Consider the following 20,289-nt stretch of genomic DNA (forward strand, 5'->3'; position numbering starts at 1 on the left):
TTCTAGACCAGTGGTTCTCAGAGTATGGTTCTTAGATTATTAGCATCAGTAACATCTGAAAACCTGTTGGCCATGAAAATGATCAGCCCTCACCCAAAGCCTACTAAATCTTAGTCTTCAGGCAAGGGTTTGTGGGGGACAACAATTTGTGTTTTAACAATTCCCCCAGGTACACAAGTTTAGAAAGTCACTTCTATAGATGGCCACTTCCTTTCCATTCCCTAATTACCTCTTTATTTCAGTTTCTTACTGTTTCTCATGTAGACTACTGTGATGGAACCCTAATTGGTTTCCCTACTTCCTGTCATTATTCAGTTGAATTTTCTTCACAACTCCTGCAGGGGTAATCTTTCAACAGTGCATGAAAAACAAACAAAAATCAAGAATTCCTTAATGCATACTGAATTAAGCATATATCATTAGTCTGGTTGCCATGACCTCTCCCCAAACTATGTCTCATCATTCTTTCCAGCCTTATCATCCACACCGTTTCGTACTCCATGCTCTAGTCCATAAGTAAACTGAACTTACTCTCCACTGAACATACTATATGCTCCTGAGGTTTTGTCATAGATTTATCAGAATTGTTACCTCTTCTAGGTTGCTGGAGTGGCTGCTAAATCCACTCAGTATATACTCTTTGTTAGCCCAGTATCCATGAATATATCTCAGTCCACCATTAAACAGTAAGCTCCTTGAATCCATCACATCGTACTTAACCATTTAGGTACCACGGTACCAAACTTCATGACCTGAAAGTGCATGATTGGTAAGAGCTCACTCATATTCCTCCCTTTATTCATAATCCCTCCTTTATTAATTTTTTAAGATCTACCTCAAATTTCTTCTTTCTCAAATTGTTGACTGTCCTCTCCAACTCCATTTTTCAGATGATGGAGAAAGGTAGAGCTTCCAAGAGCAACAAGACTAAGGAGTCTGTTTACTTGTGCCTTCCTATTACCCATCCTGAGCTTTTTTCTCCTGTCACTTTCTTTTGCTGATAGGATTCCCCACAGCCACAATCATGCTATGCTACCATGTTCTGAGGCCTTAAATCAGTAAGAGTTAAGTCATGGTGTCTTTCTCCTATGATTCCATCAACTTTAGCCAGGGTTCCGACATTATGGCTGATTGATTTTTATAACTTTGACCCTCCCCATCAAAACTGCCAACTTCTCAAATTGATTTCATACATACAAGGAGAGATTAAGCATTCTCAAGCCGTAAGATACTACTGATTAACCTAAATGAAATGAGAAGAGATAGCATTTCATTTACTTTATGGACGCTATTTGGGACAGTTAGAACTTTCCAGTTCTTAAATTGGTTCCTTTGATAATCTGTAAGGCTGGCCTTTGCAATGGAGATCACAAAGGCACAGGTTCTTCGCCTCTGCCCATTCCATCAGAGACCAGAAGGAGGTGTCAGTTATTCTTCCATTTTCCTCCATTTCTTTTTCTCATCAATTTTCATTTAAACTCGCAAAATTCAGCCATTAAGTCTAATATAAATAATGATGGAAATTATTGATATGAATTATTTTGACCACTTTATATAATTTATAATAATTTTAAAATTTTTTTCAATATATACTTTTACATATCTTAGGTCATTTGATCCTCACCGCAATCTTGAGCTTAAGGTAATATAGGCATAACCTTACTACTTTTCTGGATAGAAATGAGGTTCTGTGAGGTGAAGGATCAAATCCAAGATCACACTCCAAGTATTCTGGCTTGGAGTTTGGAACTTTCCCTCTCACCGCAGTGTTTCTCACTGATGTAAGTACAGTTGCAGCTGAGAACAGCAGCTGATGGACAAGTTCTCAGCCAATCTAAACTGAGGAACCCAACAGACATCGCTTTTTAGACTTTGGAATTTCTTGACATGGACAGTCCTCACAGGATACAAACCTTCACCCAATAGTGAATCCAGACACTATCAGTGAGTTCTCACAATAAATTTCTGCTTTACTCTATTGCCCTTTCTAGGATCCTGAAATTAGTTCTTAAACTGAGTTCTCTTCATATTCACTCCAATTGATTTCTGCTTATTTTATCATGGTAAAATTTCTCCCAAGTTTTTCTCCTAAGGAGAAACTACCCATAAACTCAACCTTAAGAAGGTCAATCTCCACACAAGTCTTACCCTCCAGAAGCCCTACTCTAATAGGAATTGGACTTTGAGATCAAATGCTATTCCCAAGAAATCCAGCACTGCAAATACAAATCATTACATGTCTCACTGCACCAACAAAAGTTTAGAATTATCAGGGACTATTACAACTAATCAGTCTTAAATTTAACTAATCCAACCCAGAAATTTTATATCGTGTTCTAAGCACATAACTTATACCCCTGAACCTCATCATAGGAAGAAGAAAGATAAAAGAGCAGAGATTCCGCCATCCAGTAATTCTACTGTTATTCATTTTATATACTCAGTTCTATATAGTAATTCCTTTGCAGGGGGTGGGATAGTTTTCCTTTCAAAAACTGCTTATCTAGTTCAACCCCCGTATCTTGCAAACACTGAAATGGAATTACAGAGAGATCGCATGTTCTGCCTAATGCTGACAAAGTTCAGAAGATAATTCATTTCAATGTATGACAAAAACCACTGCAATGATGTAATTAGCCTCTAACTAATAAAAATAAATGGAAAAAAAAAGCATTGAATAATAAAAAAAAAAGTCTATCTCCTATGTCCGCTGTTCTTCCTATTACACTATGTGATTGATGAGACGACCTTCATTATTAACTGAAAATCTCCATGAAGATGTACTAGTGTTAAGCATATGATATGACTGCAATAAGTAGCTAAACTTGTGTTTGTACACATGTATTTTAAACAAATTATCTTTAACATTCTTGTATATTCCCATACTTACAAGCACAATGGACACTCAACACCATTAGATGGTACAATGAATAAATAAGAAAAACATCACATATGTTCTAATGCCATACTTTTTTGTCTCATCATGATGACAAAGCTTAATTATCTCTTCAAAGACCCTAAATGGGGTCACTGTTGCATCCAGTCATCTCTTTCAATTTAGAGTGAAAGGAGTACTTTGAAAGGTAAAAATGATTGTCATCAATTAATATATAGTTGAAAATATTGATTTAAAATCTTGTATGCTTTTCTTCAGTGTGAGTAATAAAAGAAACACATCAAGTGACTCACCTGACACATGGTATCTGGAAGTATACTGACACATTTTTCCAGAATGTAGAACAATTCAGAAACTTCTGCTGGTCATGCTATGTTTGTCAATTTCTATGGCACAGGCTGACTTCTACTTATTATTCAATACCTACAAGTCACAATCTTGTGACATAATTTATCTCAATCTAACTGCTGAAAAAAATCAATAAAATAATGCCCTGTCTGCCTTTAAATATTCTCTAGCTCAGTGACTTATCAAAAAGTATGATGGGAAAAATACAAAACTTAGTAACAAAGCATTAGCATTAATCTTTCAGATGACTAAAATAACTGTTGGTTGTTTAGCTATTGCTCATCTAATGATATCTCCAGAAGTAATAACAATTGTATATTTAAACAGCAGAGTAAATTCTTACAAAAAAAACCACAACAACTACAAACTGAAAATAAAATTTTAGAGCCTGTCAGGTGTTTTTCAGGTGAGAACCACTACTTAAAATAATATATAAATGAGCAGAACTAATTAACTATTACAAAGAAGAAGAAATGAATTAAGGTAAGTGAATACCTTTTTGCTTTGGGTAGGAGAGTTTTCAAGAGTAACTATGCTTCACATGCAACAAAGTATTTAAATTTTATGTCATATTTCCATATATTTTAGGAATTCCTTTATATGTGCTATTATATATAACAGTGATGCACGTAATGCCTTAGAAGATGCTATTACTGAGTGTCCATAATTATCAAAACTATTTTTCAAACATATATCAAAAAGTATGATGGGAAAAGTACAAAACTTAGTAACAAAGCATTAGCATTAATCTTTCAGATGACTAAAATAACTGTTGGTTGTTTAGCTATTGCTCATCTAATGATATCTCCAGAAGTAATAACAATTGTATATTTAAACAGAAGAGTAAATTCTTACAAAAAAAAAGACAACAACTACAAACTGAAAATAAAATTTTAGAGCCTGTCAGGTGTTTTTCAGGTGAGAACCACTACTTAAAATAATATATAAATGAGCAGAACTAATTAAGTTAATTATTACAAAGAAGAAGAAATGAATTAAGGTAAGTGAATACCTTTTTGCTTTGGGCAAGAGAGTTTTCAAGAGTAACTATGTTTCACATGCAATAAAGTATTTAAATTTTATATCATATTTCCATATATTTTAGGAATTCCTTTATATGTGCTATTATATATAACAGTGATGCACGTAATGCCTTAGAAGATGCTATTACTGAATGTCTATAATTATCAAAACTATTTTGCAAACATATTCTAACTCAGGAATCAAAACTTACCTGACATATCACATCACATTTACTCACAAATGCTGCAATAATGTTATTCTCATTTAAGATTATTTCTAACAATTATCTGTATATATAAGCACACATATTTCATTTACATACATTTTTGTATTTGAAAGCATATCATATATGTGGAAAAATGTGTCAAACCACATTTTATAAATTTGGGAGATAATACCTTACATTTTGACACTCCCCCAAAGAGCTGAAATTCAAGAATACTGAGTTTATATATTTTTGCAAACTACCTATAATATTTTTGCCCTCATTATATGTTATACAAATATAAAGGGTTCTCATGCAAAAGTTCCATATACCCTGGTTCTTCATTAAATAGAGTAAGTATAAATAGACATATAAAATTACAAAAATGAGGATATATAAGCTTTGCAATTATCTGTCTTCATGGCTTGCATGTCATTATAATCTAATGGATTTTATCACAGTAAGAATCGGCAACTAGCAAGAGCAAGTTAAAATACACACGTATACACACATGTGCGCAACCAGTAAAGATGTACAAAAACCCTAGATCATGCAAGAGGTGTACAAGGCCTCATTTTGGCTATTTCTTCCATATTATACACAAGCAATGTTATATTTGGAAAAATATTTCAGAAGTGCTTCCTTTAGATGTATGTCTTTTGTGTTTTCTGTTGTTGTTGGCCTGCAGCATGCTATTTGTTACTGTGCTGTAGGTTACCCCTGAAAGTACATGGTAAACCAGTGCAGAACGCAATTCTAGAAGAGCCGTGCCAGGAAAAACAAAATGGCAGAGAGAGAGGGACACAGGGGCTAGGGAGGAAGGAAGGGAGAGAGACTGATCTCTCATGAGATTCAGTGGTAAAATTTCTTTAAATACATTTTGGCCTTCATTTTTCTTTTGAAAACTTTGCTGTGGGGGTGGCCTGTCCCCTTCAGAGTACTGCGCAACCTTCGCAAGAGACCATTTATCACTAGTTTCCACCTTGGAGCAGATCTTCCTACCTTTCCAGTCTTAATTCTGTGAGAAATGGCTGCAAATCGATGGTTGAGCTCTGAGATTTTGGGCTCTATTACTTTCCTGCAGTGCTCGCCGCGGTTCGCCATCAAGTTTGCTGCTTGGTCACGCGTGGAGTCCACCTTGGGACGTATGTCATTCAGCTCAGCCTTTAAACGCTATATTCCGTGAGCAAGAGACAGGGCTTGGAGTTAGTAATTAAATGGAGGTTGAGAGAGACCGAAAGAATGAGAAAGCAAAAGAGGGGAGAGGGGAGAAAGAGGGAGAGAGAGAACTAGAGAGAAAGAGAAGGAAAAAGACACATGCAGAGAAAACCAAGGGAGGGAAAAGCCAACTTCCATAAAACAGGAGTAAAGTGAGAATGTGTGTGATCGCAGGAAAATAGGTCACTGCCCTTGTTTCCGTTTGAGCTAAGTTTACTTAAAGCATTTCCTTAGTCTGGAGAAGGACGAGGGATGTTTTCCTGATTTTTCTATGTTGCCAGCAACAATTGTTGTGTCTTATACTTAGTCGTACCTTTCCTCAATTTCAAAGCTGTGGAACAACTTTAACACATGCTCAGAAAGAAAGGGAGCTGAAGAACAATTTTCTATTCCTTCCAAGGACTTAGGAATTCCCTTTTGCTTTATCGTATCGATTGTCACAGAAAAAAAAAATGAGTTTTCTAACAGATAGGGATTCTGTGTCACAGACAGTGACTGAGGAAAGCTGAGCCTGACGGAGGGGGCTGGAGAGGCTGTGAGTGAAATAACTCAGTTCCTATTTTTCCAAAGACCCTGAAGGAATTTTTCTGTAAGGTGACATCCCTTACCTACACATCCAGGGAGAAGGAAGAACAAAAGAAGGTATAGACAATAGAGCAAGTATGTTTAGGGCACAGACTGCAATACATTTATAGTTTTTCATTACAAATGAATTGCAATCTGTAGAAAATATTGATTTCATAAAAAAATGAACAAATCAATTATATAGACAGAAGCTACAGTGTTTGAGGATTCTTTAAATAGTAACCCACTAATCAAATAAAATTATTAAAAATTTCAACAAAACAGAGGAAGGCATTGTTTAATTTATGAGATTTGTTCAAATGTAATTCTCCCTATTTAATTGGAAAAGATGTCATCAAATAAATACAATATACCATTAATATGATATATTTGCATATTATAACTCTCATATCTTTTTACGGGAACCATTTTTTTTTTTTAAGTAAAGACTAAGTTGCAACTAAGAAAGACAGCTTAGGATGTCCTAATAATTGGTTCGACACCAAAAGGGAGAACACAAAGCCATGTCTACTTTACACATAGTTAAGAATGAAAAGTTCAGTTTTACGTAAGTCAGTATTGTTACTAAGATTTAGACCTTGTATAGGCAAAACATATACAGATTGGACTTCTGGTGTTTATTCAGATGGGCTGTGAATGATGCAATGAAACTAATCATCTTTGTGATAGGCACAGGCACTAACTAATACTAAAATTGGCATGATTTGCCATAGAACACTAAAATAAATCCAAGAATTCTTTTCTTATCAGGTTTTTAAGTTGTGTGTAATTTAGCTGACAGATCAATATGGACAGATACCCAGATCACAGAGCTCTTCTAGGTCATGAACTCTCATTTGAATTAAAAAAGTAGGGAGGGAAGGAAAGAAGGAATTAAGGGAGAAAGGAGAAAGGGAAGGAAGGAGGGAGGGGGAAAGGAAGAGAGGAAGATGTTTTTCACTCTTAATAAGAAGGCCCTGGTATCTTTTAGGACAAAGATGATTAATATACCTGTTGTGTAGTGTGAGCATTACTAATCATAAGAGTTTATTTGCTACCTTTAGCATGTCTTCTTTTTGCTGTGGTTTCTTTTTCTCAGATTCATCCAGAAGTGCATCAGCCTGAATGATCCACTTTGTGATATGATCCACATTCTGGTCAAAGGTTTCCATGTGTTTCTGGTATTCCTTAATTTTACAGAGACAAACCATGACATAGTATTAAGCAGACAGTATTTTTAAGTATTTGTCCTACTTGCCTCAATTCTAAAATACAAAAATGTAGTAGCATTCAAATTCCTTTTAGGTGCAATCTCCATACAGAATGTAAAGATGGAAAAATATAATGTAGATATTGAATAAGAACCAACATTTACATGGAGTTGAGGATTTTGTGAACATAAAGACTATTATTGAGAGCTGATATAATGTCTTTCTTGTGATGGAGAAAGGTTGAAAATCTTTTATCCTCTTCTCTTACCAACAAAAGGTTTAGCCACTCTTCTGCTCGAGAGGTGACGGCTATCCAGTTACTATTCAAAAGACTCAGCTTATCTTCGACCAAGGTCTCCTTCTTGCCCAAAACCGTTTTCAAGGCCTCTCCTAGCTCGGTAATGCTCTTTAGGTGAACCTTCTGTTTCTCTGTCTCTTTCTGAATAGCCTGTAGAAAGAACAGCATTTGAGCCTCACATAATATATTGCAGTCTTAAGATTTAATGCTTTTGAAATGACTATGCATCTAGTTACTATGGTAAGATTTTTCAAGGGTTTAAACTTTCAACCATATCTTTGGGAATGATGAAAATCATACCCTATATATTGCAGTTCTTTACTGGGTATATATGGATATGCATTTATACATAAACATGACTGATGTCATATTTATGATTATTTCCACTTAATAATAAGCATACATACTATCAATCTAAGCATATTTATATTTACTTAATTGGTATATGTATTGGATAAATGTAGATCTTGGAAAACCTATCCACCAATAAGCAACTGCTTTTAGAAAATTCAGCAACTTTTGCTCTCTTGAAATGCTATAGCAAGAATTTGCAGATTTTTAGTGCCACAAAACTGGCATCTGGCAAAACTCAAATATCCCTTCTCATAATAATGTTTTTAAAAGCATAAAATTAGATACACTAGATATTAAATAAAAATAATTATACTGCAATAAAAAATAGAAAATACATATATATGTTTTTAATTTGTGAGGTGGCAATAAATGTTTTCTTTCCTAACATGTGTAACTATAACGGTCTAGCAACAGACATTTAAGATAATTTCAAAGAAGTGATGAGCACAACTGGTGTTTTGAATTATACTGAATGACTAGAATGTCATATAAAATTATCTTTCATAAATTTATCTGTTACTGGTGGTAAATTCACAGGAACTACTGATATCACTAGGGTTTGCTAGTCACACACATAACTGAAAAAAATGGTTAATTTCAGTTAGAAGTAAAGAGATACTATTAAAATCCCTAAGAGAGCACCAACACTTCCTAAGACTTGATTTTCAAACCCGAAAACAAGCACATTCAATATTAGAAATTATGCAGAGAGTTGATGGGCAATTGATGCTAGTACAAACGTTCACTGTCAGCTCTATCTACAGCCCTTTCTTGTGACACGTCGCGGTGGACCACGTGACCCTTTTGCATTTCCCTGTCTCTACTCTCCCCCCTCCCCCACCCACTCCCCCCTCTCTCCCTTACCCACATACAGTTGATGGACATTCCCTGGTGGGTAAGTTTGAGCCAAACAGATACTCTCTCAAGAAGTTTAACTAAGAGATACAGAAAGTAGGGTAAACCTCAGCTGAGAAATCATCTGGAATGAAGCTGATGTCTTTACCATAGCAAGTCAAAGCCACAGTAGCACAAATTCTTACTGGGAAACAGCAGTGACAGGAACTGGAGGGAGACCGTTTGCACAGAGGAACATGAAATATATGCACAGAGAGTAAGATAAGTGGTTCAAGTAAATGAGAGAAAGGTGGTCCCTAAGAGCAAATATCCTTAGTTCTAGATGTTCTCAAGATGCCTTTTCTATATTTGTAATACACCAAAATAATTCTTATGGTTGCCTTTCTTCCATATTATCAGGTCCTAGTCTACTTGAAATTTAGATAAATCTACACACACACACACCCACACACACACACACAAATACCAAATAAGGAAGGGGATAAATGAGGGTAAAAAGGGTATAAACTAATTTCTATACAAAAGACAATCACTGTTTCTTCAATTCTAAGATAGGCTTTTCTATTTGTATTTTTCTTTTTCAGTGCAAAAATATCTGAAATTAAGGTAATTAATGCTCAATGAACTTATCAGCTACCATGCAGAGGATCATTTGTAATGTAGGTGTCATCTGTTGTACATGAGTAAGCGCAGCAGTTCATAAAATGAATTCCTTCACGTATTAATGCTACTGAGCTCCTGTTAAATGCATCACTGTTTCAGCAGAGACATGGGGGATTTTACTCAGCATCTTTTATGAAATTATGAGAAATGCTGTTTTGGGGGAGAAAAAGTCCTTCTGGATTTTGACTTGTGAATGTCATGAACTAGATTTCGGTCCTTTCATTCCCTTTGTCTGTACCCTTTGTTAGTACACAATCTTTACAACTATATGTGGTGGCAATTGTTCCAGGTACTGTGAGTAAAAGGATAGAAACAAAGTCTTTACCTTTATAAAACTTATATTTGAGTATGAAAAAAACATGAAAACGTATGAAAATGATCATTTCCTACTTCCTGTATTCCAAACTACTGCTTTGTCACTAGAGTTCATTTATTCCTAAAGGTAACACTTCACAAAGTTAAATCTTAATTTATATTTGGATCACTATTTATTTCTAAAAATAGCTTCAGAAAGATGACACTATGTTTAAACTTTGGTATAAATAGTTATGTACACAGACATCTGTCCCTTCCCAGGTCAGCCAAAGTGATGAAAGGCGATGGAAATTTCCAAATCTCAGAAGACATCAGAGAAGTTTTGAATTTAAGGAATAATGTTGCAAACAGTTAAGGGGTCACAAACAACTATTATGCATTAAAATCTACCCAAATTCTCCAGCTACTTCTCAAGAGAAAATTTTTAATGCCCAGTGATACTTCATTCGGTCAATGAGCATAAGAAAACAAGAAATGTAGACTAATGTTTGATTTCATTTCAGGTTTTGCAATGTTATCAAACTCAAGTATGCTGAAGTTAGCACCATCATGAATATGAACTTGAAAAAAAAGCAGTGATCATTGTAGTAGTTTACAACTACTTATGGCCAAAAGTAACTCAGGAGAAAATTTACACTCCTTCTGTAAAAAGACCTAAAGCCAAACATTTACATGTAGTATTCAAGAACAAACTAGTATTGAATCACTTGTATAAATGCTATTTTGGGTTAGGAAATATATTGTGCTTGTTTATTGAATTAAAAAAAAATTCCCCACAAAAGCATTTTGAATTAATGGCATGACTTACAAATAATAAATCTTAGGTTTTAAGAAACTTGCTGATTTTGCTCTGTGATGCAAAGACTTCAACTTTGATGAATCAATGAACATCAGATGCTTAACACTCACTCTACCTTGTGTCATTCACTGCCAGAGATAAGGAAGGAGGCAATCTGTGTATACTCTGCTCTAATGTTATCTAAAGTGTAGCTGTAGAGAAGAGTTGGAATGCAATCATTTTGCTATCATATTAGAAAGAACATAATTTGGAGGAAAGGATAATTCATGGCCGGGATAATTCATGGCTGGGATAAGTGTGAATGCACTTAAGGGAGAGGTAATGCTTGAAATCAGAGTTTACCATAAAGGACTGGATGGTTTAGACTGACTAAAGACTGTATAAAATGATGAGAAAGTATGAAGGTTAGAATGAAATGCCACCGAAAGGGGAATCAGTTCAGTTCAGTTGCTCAGTTGTGTCTGACTCTTTGCAAGGAATAGGAAAAGGGGAATACGGGGCACTAACTGGAAACTAAAAACATATATTTTATGATGTCAAGGAAACATTTTCCCATACATTAAAAGTTTCCTACAACAGAAGAACGTCTATACTTGCAGATATATTGAGAACTGTATTACTAAATTCAACTATAGCTACTGTGTTAGTCATTCTCTTTACAGCCTCACCTGGTACTCTTAAGAAAGGTAGACTTACTTATGGGGTTGGTGAGATGGATAAATCGAATTGAAAATGCATTTCTTCCTCTTAAAATGCATAAAATCCTCAGCATACATGTCCCCTTCTGTTGCCTTATAAGGTGAGGGCTGGGAAGGGTTTTGGAAGGTCTACACTTTTGAATGGGCAAGTTCAAATTCAATGATTAAACTGAATAAATTGAAACTCAGCTCTTTTAGTTTTTTCAATCTTACAGTAATGTGACAGCTTCTAGGATCAATTTTAAAGCTGAATTAAAAGCAAAATTATGAACACTCAGTTTTATTTTGACTTATGTCATGGTAGAAAGAAATCTGAGTACTGAAAACTTGATGCTTTTGAACTGGGTGTTGGAGAAGACTCTTGAGAGTCCCTTGGACTGCAAGGAGATCCAATCAGTCAACCCTAAAGGAAGTCAGTCCTGAATATTCATTGGAAGGACTGATGTTGAAGCTGAAGCTCCAATACTTTGGCTACCTGATGCGAAAAACTGACTCATTGAAAAAGACCCTGATGCTGGGAAAGACTGAAGGCGGGAGGAGAAGGTGATGATAGAGGAGGAGATGGTTGGATGGCATCACCAACTCGATGGATGAGTTTGAGCAAGCTCTGGGAGTTGGTGATGGACAGAGAGCCTGGCGTGCTGCAGTCCGTGGGGTCGCAAAGAGTCGGACATGAGTGAACGACTGAAATGAACTGAACTGATGCCATGGTTACGTCTTGTTTCAGGAGTTTTAACAGCAGCTAAATGTGAACTATCCACTTGGTGTTCTTAGGTTTTATGATACAGGAGAAAATGTCAGATAACAGTAGAACTCAATGTAGATTTAAATTGTTACAACATCATTTCCATATGTCTTCCTTTCTTTACTAGGATGCTGCAAAATTCTTGTCTATTTGATCTTCTTTTATCTCTTGTGCAAGTTCTCCCTATATGAAGGGTTGACTAACCCATTAAAGGTATTTTAAAAGGTTACCCTCCCAATTGAATTCTGCCTTCAGTCAGTCTGCATAAATATTATACCATTTCTGGTCATCAGAGATGAGAGAGAGTTTTCACCTTTAGCTACAAAATATATTCATGGGAAGAAAGTGAACAAATCATCACATTACCACAATTCTAACATGTGCATTTGCACATATTAAAGTTTCTGAAATGAGATAAAACTTGCAATTTATATTCACATTTAAGGGAGTGGTGTTTCTTTTGATCCACAACAACTGTAATTAAATCAAGTGTATCACTTGATCTCATATGTCTTAAATGTGATAAAATATGATATTAGTTGTTTTTTAGGCCCCAATACTACTGTCATGGTTTGAGGATTAGAACACATTTTATTATTAGGCTAATGTTATGGAATAATATAATGATAAATCTTAAAAGACTATAAAACAGTAAGGAGTGGATTTTATAGTAATGTGTATTGACTTTTTATTAATAATGTATTGTCTATTAAAAAGAATTTCATGAAGGCAGAATACGTAGAACAGAAATTATAGCTATAACTATAATGACAGTGAATAGTGACTTCAGTGGCATTTAACAGATGTTCTATTTTCTAAGTAACAGCTGCTTGATGCATTCATTGTACCGAGTTAATGATCTGCTAGTGTTATTTCACTTCACAGATAAATTACTGTGCTCTCTTTAAAAAAAAAAAAAAGATACGCAATTTTTCATGGGAATGATAGTGCAACAGACTTTAGAAATAAGTAATAGTTCGCATGCTTTTACAGCTAAGAGGAGTGATAAGTTGAGGCAATTATCCAGATAATCTAGGACCAGAGGCCAGATCTCTTTAAACTGTGAAAGGTGATTGTTTGAGGGAAAAAAAAAGTACTGGACATGATTGGCTAAACTGAACATAGATTTCAAAGGCTGCTAGTCTTTCATTAGCTAGTAGTTCTCAAACTGTGCTGAATATGAGATTTAGAGACACTGACCTCACAGACCAATTAAATCAGAATTTCTGGGGGTGGGCCCTCAGCACTGATAGGCGTTTAAGGTTCTCAGATGATTTCAATGTGCAACCAACATATGAGAACCACTGGTGAAACAGAATGATACATTCTGTCACATGACTGTCATTACATTTTAGGAATAAAGAGACAGGCAAAGGAGAGAAGGATAACTGAGTAAAGTTATAATTGTTCTTCTTAATGTTGACTATTATAAACATCTGTCTCTGAAATACATGCGAAAATCATGACTTGTTACGTCAGTGACTAGACATCAATTGTTTTGTGTTATTTAATACTCCGAGTTAAACTCAGCATTTATGTACGTGTATGCGTATGTGATTCTCACAGGTAACTCTTGTTATCCCAAGACTGGTGTTAAGAAAAGCTAATGGGCAATCTATGCAAAATGGTAAATATGAACTATCTAAAATGCTGAAGGATTTAAACTCTCAAAGGACCAATTATTTTTCTAGGGAATTCTATTTAACCATTTTAATTTTTAGCTAACACTGTGGATATTAAAAGGCTTTAATGTGGCTGAATTATTTAACTGGCTTTGAACTTTTGACTACTGAAATTAAATGAGGAATAAAAGAAATCTGGTAGTGGTTAAAGTCAGTAAATCATGTAGATTAAACTTTGCTGAAGCTTATATTTTCCAAACATAATGATCATCAGAGATATAAACTTCTATTTAATTACATAAATATTTTTCTATGGTTAGATTTCTGTGTTCAATTCATATGTTAAACAAGTGTAGCCAGTAAAGGGATAATCAGAATTGATTTACTTAAATCTGTCCTCCAGAATGCATCCTCTGTGTCTTCATTTTAGAACATTATCTACTCATTATTTCGTCAGGACACTGACTACTTAGCCAGATGGAGACATCTTTTGCCACCCTCCTTGAAGGCTAGATACGATCATGTGACTAAGATCTGCCAAGTGGAATTTTGGCTTATTTCTTACAGCCACCCACCCTGCACTTAAATACATGAATGTCATTGATTCCCAATAAATAGAAATATAATGTTTGTTTGTGTGATAGGAGGTAAAGAAAAGTAAGGCCAATGTAACTGTTAACCTGTAGGCTCTGTACACTCACTACTCTAATGATTTCACAATATATATGATCCTGAACTAATAACTGTAAGTCAGTATCTTATCTCTAACAAATCTATTCTGAACAGGAAGAAAAAAGAAATTCATTCTCTACTATTTATTTGAAAATAAAGTGTGGTTAATAAATTTTTACAACTGCTTGTCATCTGAATCTACACGGAGAAAATCAGTTTTCAGTTTTGGTCTCACTGTAGGATTAAGTTTTTACATAATGCAATTAAAAGTTCCCAAATTTGGTTAATCAAGATATACATCTTGCATTAAAAATAAAACACAGATCTCTTAAACATCTAGTTAATGCAGGCATGTGTTTGTTAAATTTAAATAAAAATTGAGGGAGCGGGTTGTGCTATGATTTATTTTTTTCTAAATTCCCAGTGGCTTGGCAAAGTTTAAGGTGAAAGCACACTATTAATATCAACTATTTAGTTTGTAGCAACATACTTTCAAGTAATCCAGTAATATGTCAACTGAAAAAAAATTAAGCTATTGGTGCTTTGACCTTGAATTGTAGAGCACAATGATGTTTGATGGTTGTCAGAGAAACATTAAGAATCTACAAGCTGAGGATTAAAGGAAACCCAGGGCTGTTTGGTGGTAGAAATGACAGGGGCCATAAAGACCCCGTGAGATTTTTTTTCTTATTTTATGATTGTGACATCAATAATTTGCTTATCTTGCAAGTTTGTCTAGCCTAACTGTCTGAAGTCTCCGCATCTTTGCCTTCCTCATGGCAGTGGGGTCCATCTGAATAGTTTCTCTTAAGCAAGCTAGGGAACACAGAGTCACATCTTTGAACTGACTTTCTGACTAATGATGTATATACATATATATATATATATATTTTAGACTTATTCAGAACCTACCTAATACTAAATAACCATTGGAGAAAATCTGGCTGAAGGTTCCCATTGGCTTTATTGTGATTCTGAAATATACAGTTCAACTACTGATGAATTTTTGAGGAAGGGAAAATGAAGCATGATAATATTTATGGTTCTATTATTGTACATTAACAGCACCTTAAAAAATCATATTGCACTATGTCTTCATATATGCTAAAAATAACCTTCTGTGATATAGGTTTTACCTTTCCCCAGGCAACTTCAGAATCCAAATTACTAGGCATTCCTTCAACTGCTGATCTCTTTGTCAGTTCCATATCTGTAGCTGCCAGCCATTCTGTCAAGGCATTCATTTCCTTTCGCATCTTACGGGACAATTTCAAGCATTTCTCCAACTGTTGCTTTCTTTCTGTTACCTGAAAAGAATGACCATAAAATGTCATTTGGTTTACTTTTTCAATTCAAGTTTAATTATAGCTACTTAATTAGAACTTTCATATTTTTGTCATTTTAAAATAACCTTCTTACTTGAAAAAAAATATTTTAGAAACATTACATATTCTGAGTATTAATAGTGAATAAGCACAGTCTATGAAAGATGAGATCCTTTATCCAAAAGGTAGCATCCTGTATCAGGGAGAAAGAAAAGCTACTACTATTTTCTCTAATATAAATAAAATTAATTTATGGCCACAGTTTTTAAATAAATAAAATGATATAAGTCAAACCGAAGACATGGCATGTTTCTTTTAGAAAACCTTCAGTCATCTGTCAAAGAGATGGGCAACATTTACAATCCTCTATATACAAATGAAGCTTGCCCTTGCTGTTAAGTAATCAAAATGGGCAAAGAATACTATTTCTCTCCAGAGGCAAAGGTATTTGTAAAATATTTAGAACAGTCAATTTTACTTTCATCGCATCTTTGAAATGTCTCATTTTTGCACAAAAACAACACAAAGAATAGGTCAGTTTCTCCTTAAACATTAATTTATCATTTAAACAGAGTAAAAAAGTTGGCACCATAACACAATTTTACTCTTATTAATAGAGAAAATCATGACTTAATCCTGTGTTTCAGTTCTCAGTGTTTAAAACTAAGACTCTCAAAGTCAAATTCTTCCATGTTCTTACACAGAGAATGAACAAATTTGTGTTTCTCCACCACTCTTCTGATGTTCTTACATCTTAGGAATGGGTTGGTTGGCTTTAATAAAAAGCCCAGAATCTATTATCTCCTGATACATATGTGGGTGTGTAAACAAAAATAGAATAAATAAAAATCAATGATATATTAGCTCTGAGAAGATATACACACATATATATTTTGTTGCTGGTTAGTCTCTAAGTCATGTCTGACTCTTTAGGTACCCCATGGACTGTAGCCCACCAGGCTCGTCTATCCATGGGATTTCCCAGGCAAGAGTACTGGAGTGGGTTGCCATTTCCTTCTCCAGGGGATCTTTCCGACTCAGAGATCGAGGTCTAACCCACATTTCCTGCTTAGAGATGGATTCTCTACCACTGAGCCACCAGGGAACCACCCCACCCCCCATATATATACATATATATAAGTTACAACCAATAACGCAGCCATAAGCATGAAGAAATGCCACAGTGAAGATTTTTTTAATTAAACACTGCAATGAAAATAAATACCCTGAAATTTTGAGACAAATTACAAATACTCAACAAAATTTGCTTCTTTAACAGAGGTGGGCACACATTAAAAAAAAAAATTTAGCTGTTGAAGCTGCAGATTCAATGTTTGTTTTACAGATTTTTCCTTCTATTCTTCCCTTCAGAGAAGTGAAAGCATTTGCCATTTTGAGTGTAAGGATTTTATTTGTGTGCAGCAGGAAAAAATATACACCTTCATGGTGTGTTTCTATGCATACTTATTTTTTCTATGCATTATTGATAGAAAAGAATTCTAGATTCAGTATTTCAAAGAAATTCTATCTTCCCAGAGCTCATGCTTTATTGATTTTTATTTATTTGATTTTGTTTATATCCAGCTAAATAGTTTTTTAATAAAACAGGAGATACTGCCATCTTAAGGAAAACTGAGTTTTACACTTTTTCTTTTTTTGGTGGAAAAATGATACATTTAAAATAGTGCCACCTGCAGTAGAAACTTTCAGCCATCACCGTTTGATGAACACTTAAACATGTATGTGAGGTTGACATGAATATTGAGATTTTGAGTATGAGCATTTGAGGTTGCAATGAGCATTGTTATTTATGTATATTGTCATATAATTTAAAGTATACAGGGGCCATATAAGGAACTATAAGTATTATTATATCTATGTTCCTAGGTGTAATATCTCTTGATGAAATGAAATAGATTTAGATAAGAAACTCTTTGATTTTTAGTCAATGAACAGTTAAGCTAAGTTTGTGATACTAATCAAACTAATAAAACTGTTTTAAGAAAAGGGTCATGGATGGAACTGAAATCCCCGCAAATCAATAAGTTGAAACCTAAGCCCCCATGTGACCTGTATTTGAATACAGGGTGTTTAGAAAGTAATTAAGGTTAAATGAAGTCATGAGGATGTGACCCTAATCAGATAGGATTATGGCCCTACTAGCAGAGGGAGGAAAAGTTATCCCTCCCACTCTTCCCATCCCTCTCATCCTCTTCTTTCCTCCCCCCTGCCCACCAATCCCTCCTACTCTCCCTCCCTCCATCATGCGAGAACACAGTAAGAAAGTGACTTTCTGCAAGCCAGGATAAGGGTCCTTACTAGACTGACACCTTGATCTTGAACTTCTAAGCATCCAGAACTGTGAGAAACAAAATATTCTTGTTTAAGCCACCTACTCTATGGTATTTTGTTATGGCAGCTTAAGCTGATTAATACAAAAATTTATATATAGAGACTGAACTGAGGCAAGTAAAAATGATATAAATTCTGAAGATGATTAAAATAGAATGGCTTGCATATTTATATAAAATGATAATATATTAAGATAGCCCATTTCCTTTGTTTTCATAAAATAAAACCATCACTGCTGAAGGTGCTTGGAAGATTTAAATATGAACAATTTTTTTCTCAGAAAGGGAATATGTGACTTTGCCATTTTCTGTAATATGATATGTATACATATTCCCTTTACCACTAATGTTTCTAAATCTTTATTTCAAAAATAAATGCCTGCCCTACATTTTTTGCAGTGTTCTGTCATGTTTTTAAAACTAAGTATGATTTCTTAGTAATCGTTCATTTTGCTTTAATGATACTACTTAGTGCTAAATGGATAGATAAACATACACTTTCAAATATGTATTTTCAGGAATAAATAGGTCTTTACATCCTCAGAAGAACCATTCACTCCTTAATAATAATCAACTCAGGGCACTAATAGTCTTCTAATACCATTTTTACTCTTCTAAATTCTAACTGATTTATTCTACATTATTTATGTTGAATTTACTCTTGCAAAGACCTTGTACAAATACTTCAAAGCAAAGAAAAGGCACAGGCAATAATTTATACTTGAAAAAGCAGACTCTTTCAAAATATGTGAAATATAAATTAGAAGGTTTTAAAAATAAACTAAATACTTTAGATTTTTTTAAGATATCAATTGTGCATAATTACTGACTTGCTTAAGAATATATAAGGAAAGTGGGAAGTGACCAGTGTTTATGGTTTCAGACTGTCAACTAATAAGAATCATTATTTTCAGATTTTCATTTGAATCTAAAATTCACTTTCTCTCAGTGATAAGTAATTTACAATTCATAGCTTTAGGTCATAACCTTCAATCTACTTTCAGGGTGCAATATTACAATTCTGCCTTTGCATGGCTAGTTCTCAAATGTGGGCAAGCATTTACATTTGTGTCTAAGATGAAGTGACAATTTTCTCATTGATGTTGTTATATTAAATAAAATTGGGAACCTGAGCTGTAAAAATATTAATAGACTCTTTTCTCCCCATTGGTCTCAGTAAAGCTGTTTCTATGTAGAATGTATCAACTCCATTGTACCTAAATATAAGTAGGCATCTTAGTTTATAAAATTACCATGCTTCCAGTCATCACAAGTAAATATATACAATGAAAAGAAGGGACAAGTTTATTTTTTTTTTTTGATTCATTATTCTAAAAATCTTTATTTCAATAGTAATTACAATAACTTGAAGAAAATACCTTGATTATTTAAAAGTTTTTTGTAACTTAAAAATGAACTGGTATTAAATTATAAATTAACAGATATTCTTTATATGCACAGATTATTTATAAGTAAAATAGAACACTGAAATGTTGATTATTAACCATAATTTAAGTCTATGTACTTTTTTTTCCCATTTATTTTTATTAGTTGGAAGCTAATTACTTTACATCATTGCAGTGGTTTTTGTCATACATTGAAATGAATTAGCCATGGATTTACATGTATTCCCCATCAAGTTTAGAACAATGGAACTCTTTCAGAACTATCTGATGGACCAATAAAAATGTCTCTGAGTTTTATGTATTTTTTAATACGGACTTGAATGTAGAGACTCACTGATTATTGTTTCTTAATAAGAATCACACACGGGAATATATCTCTATGTATGTATATATGTCTGTATGTATATATATCTGTATCCATGTATCCATGTATCTATCTGTAGGAAGTAAATGATTTAGACTTTCTAACGTATCAATCGCACATAATTACCGCCTCTTGCTTTACAATCTAGAAGGAAAGTGGGAAGTGGCCAGTGTTCCTGATTTCAGCACGCACCTTTGCTCCCAGCTCATTATAATGCAACTTCAAAGCCGTTACTCTTTCATCAAGCTCTTTAGGGTTTTCCGTCTGCTTCTTCTGTACAATTTGCCGTCCAGTTTTAATCACCATTTCCACTTCAGACTTCACTTCACTCAGACTTTTATACAAGTTCTAAGTTAA

At 34.3% G+C, this 20,289-nt stretch overlaps 1 protein-coding gene across 7 annotated transcripts in view; it reads right to left on the minus strand.

Moving 5' to 3' along the window:
* The window catches only part of DMD (dystrophin), a 2,261,655-nt gene that overhangs the window by 1,273,378 nt on the left and 967,988 nt on the right, over positions 1–20,289 (minus strand). For all 7 annotated transcript variants that reach the window (XM_070462101.1, XM_070462106.1, XM_070462102.1 and 4 more), the window contains 5 exons: positions 20,125–20,280; positions 15,623–15,793; positions 7,734–7,913; positions 7,313–7,441; positions 5,475–5,645 (listed from right to left, as the gene is read on the minus strand). In XM_070462101.1, coding sequence (XP_070318202.1) covers positions 5,475–5,645; positions 7,313–7,441; positions 7,734–7,913; positions 15,623–15,793; positions 20,125–20,280 — 807 coding nt within the window. The remainder of the gene's footprint in view (positions 1–5,474; positions 5,646–7,312; positions 7,442–7,733; positions 7,914–15,622; positions 15,794–20,124; positions 20,281–20,289) is intronic.

Source organism: Odocoileus virginianus, chromosome X (genome assembly GCF_023699985.2).
Source record: "Odocoileus virginianus isolate 20LAN1187 ecotype Illinois chromosome X, Ovbor_1.2, whole genome shotgun sequence".
In the NCBI taxonomy this organism is placed as follows: Eukaryota; Metazoa; Chordata; class Mammalia; order Artiodactyla; family Cervidae; genus Odocoileus; species Odocoileus virginianus.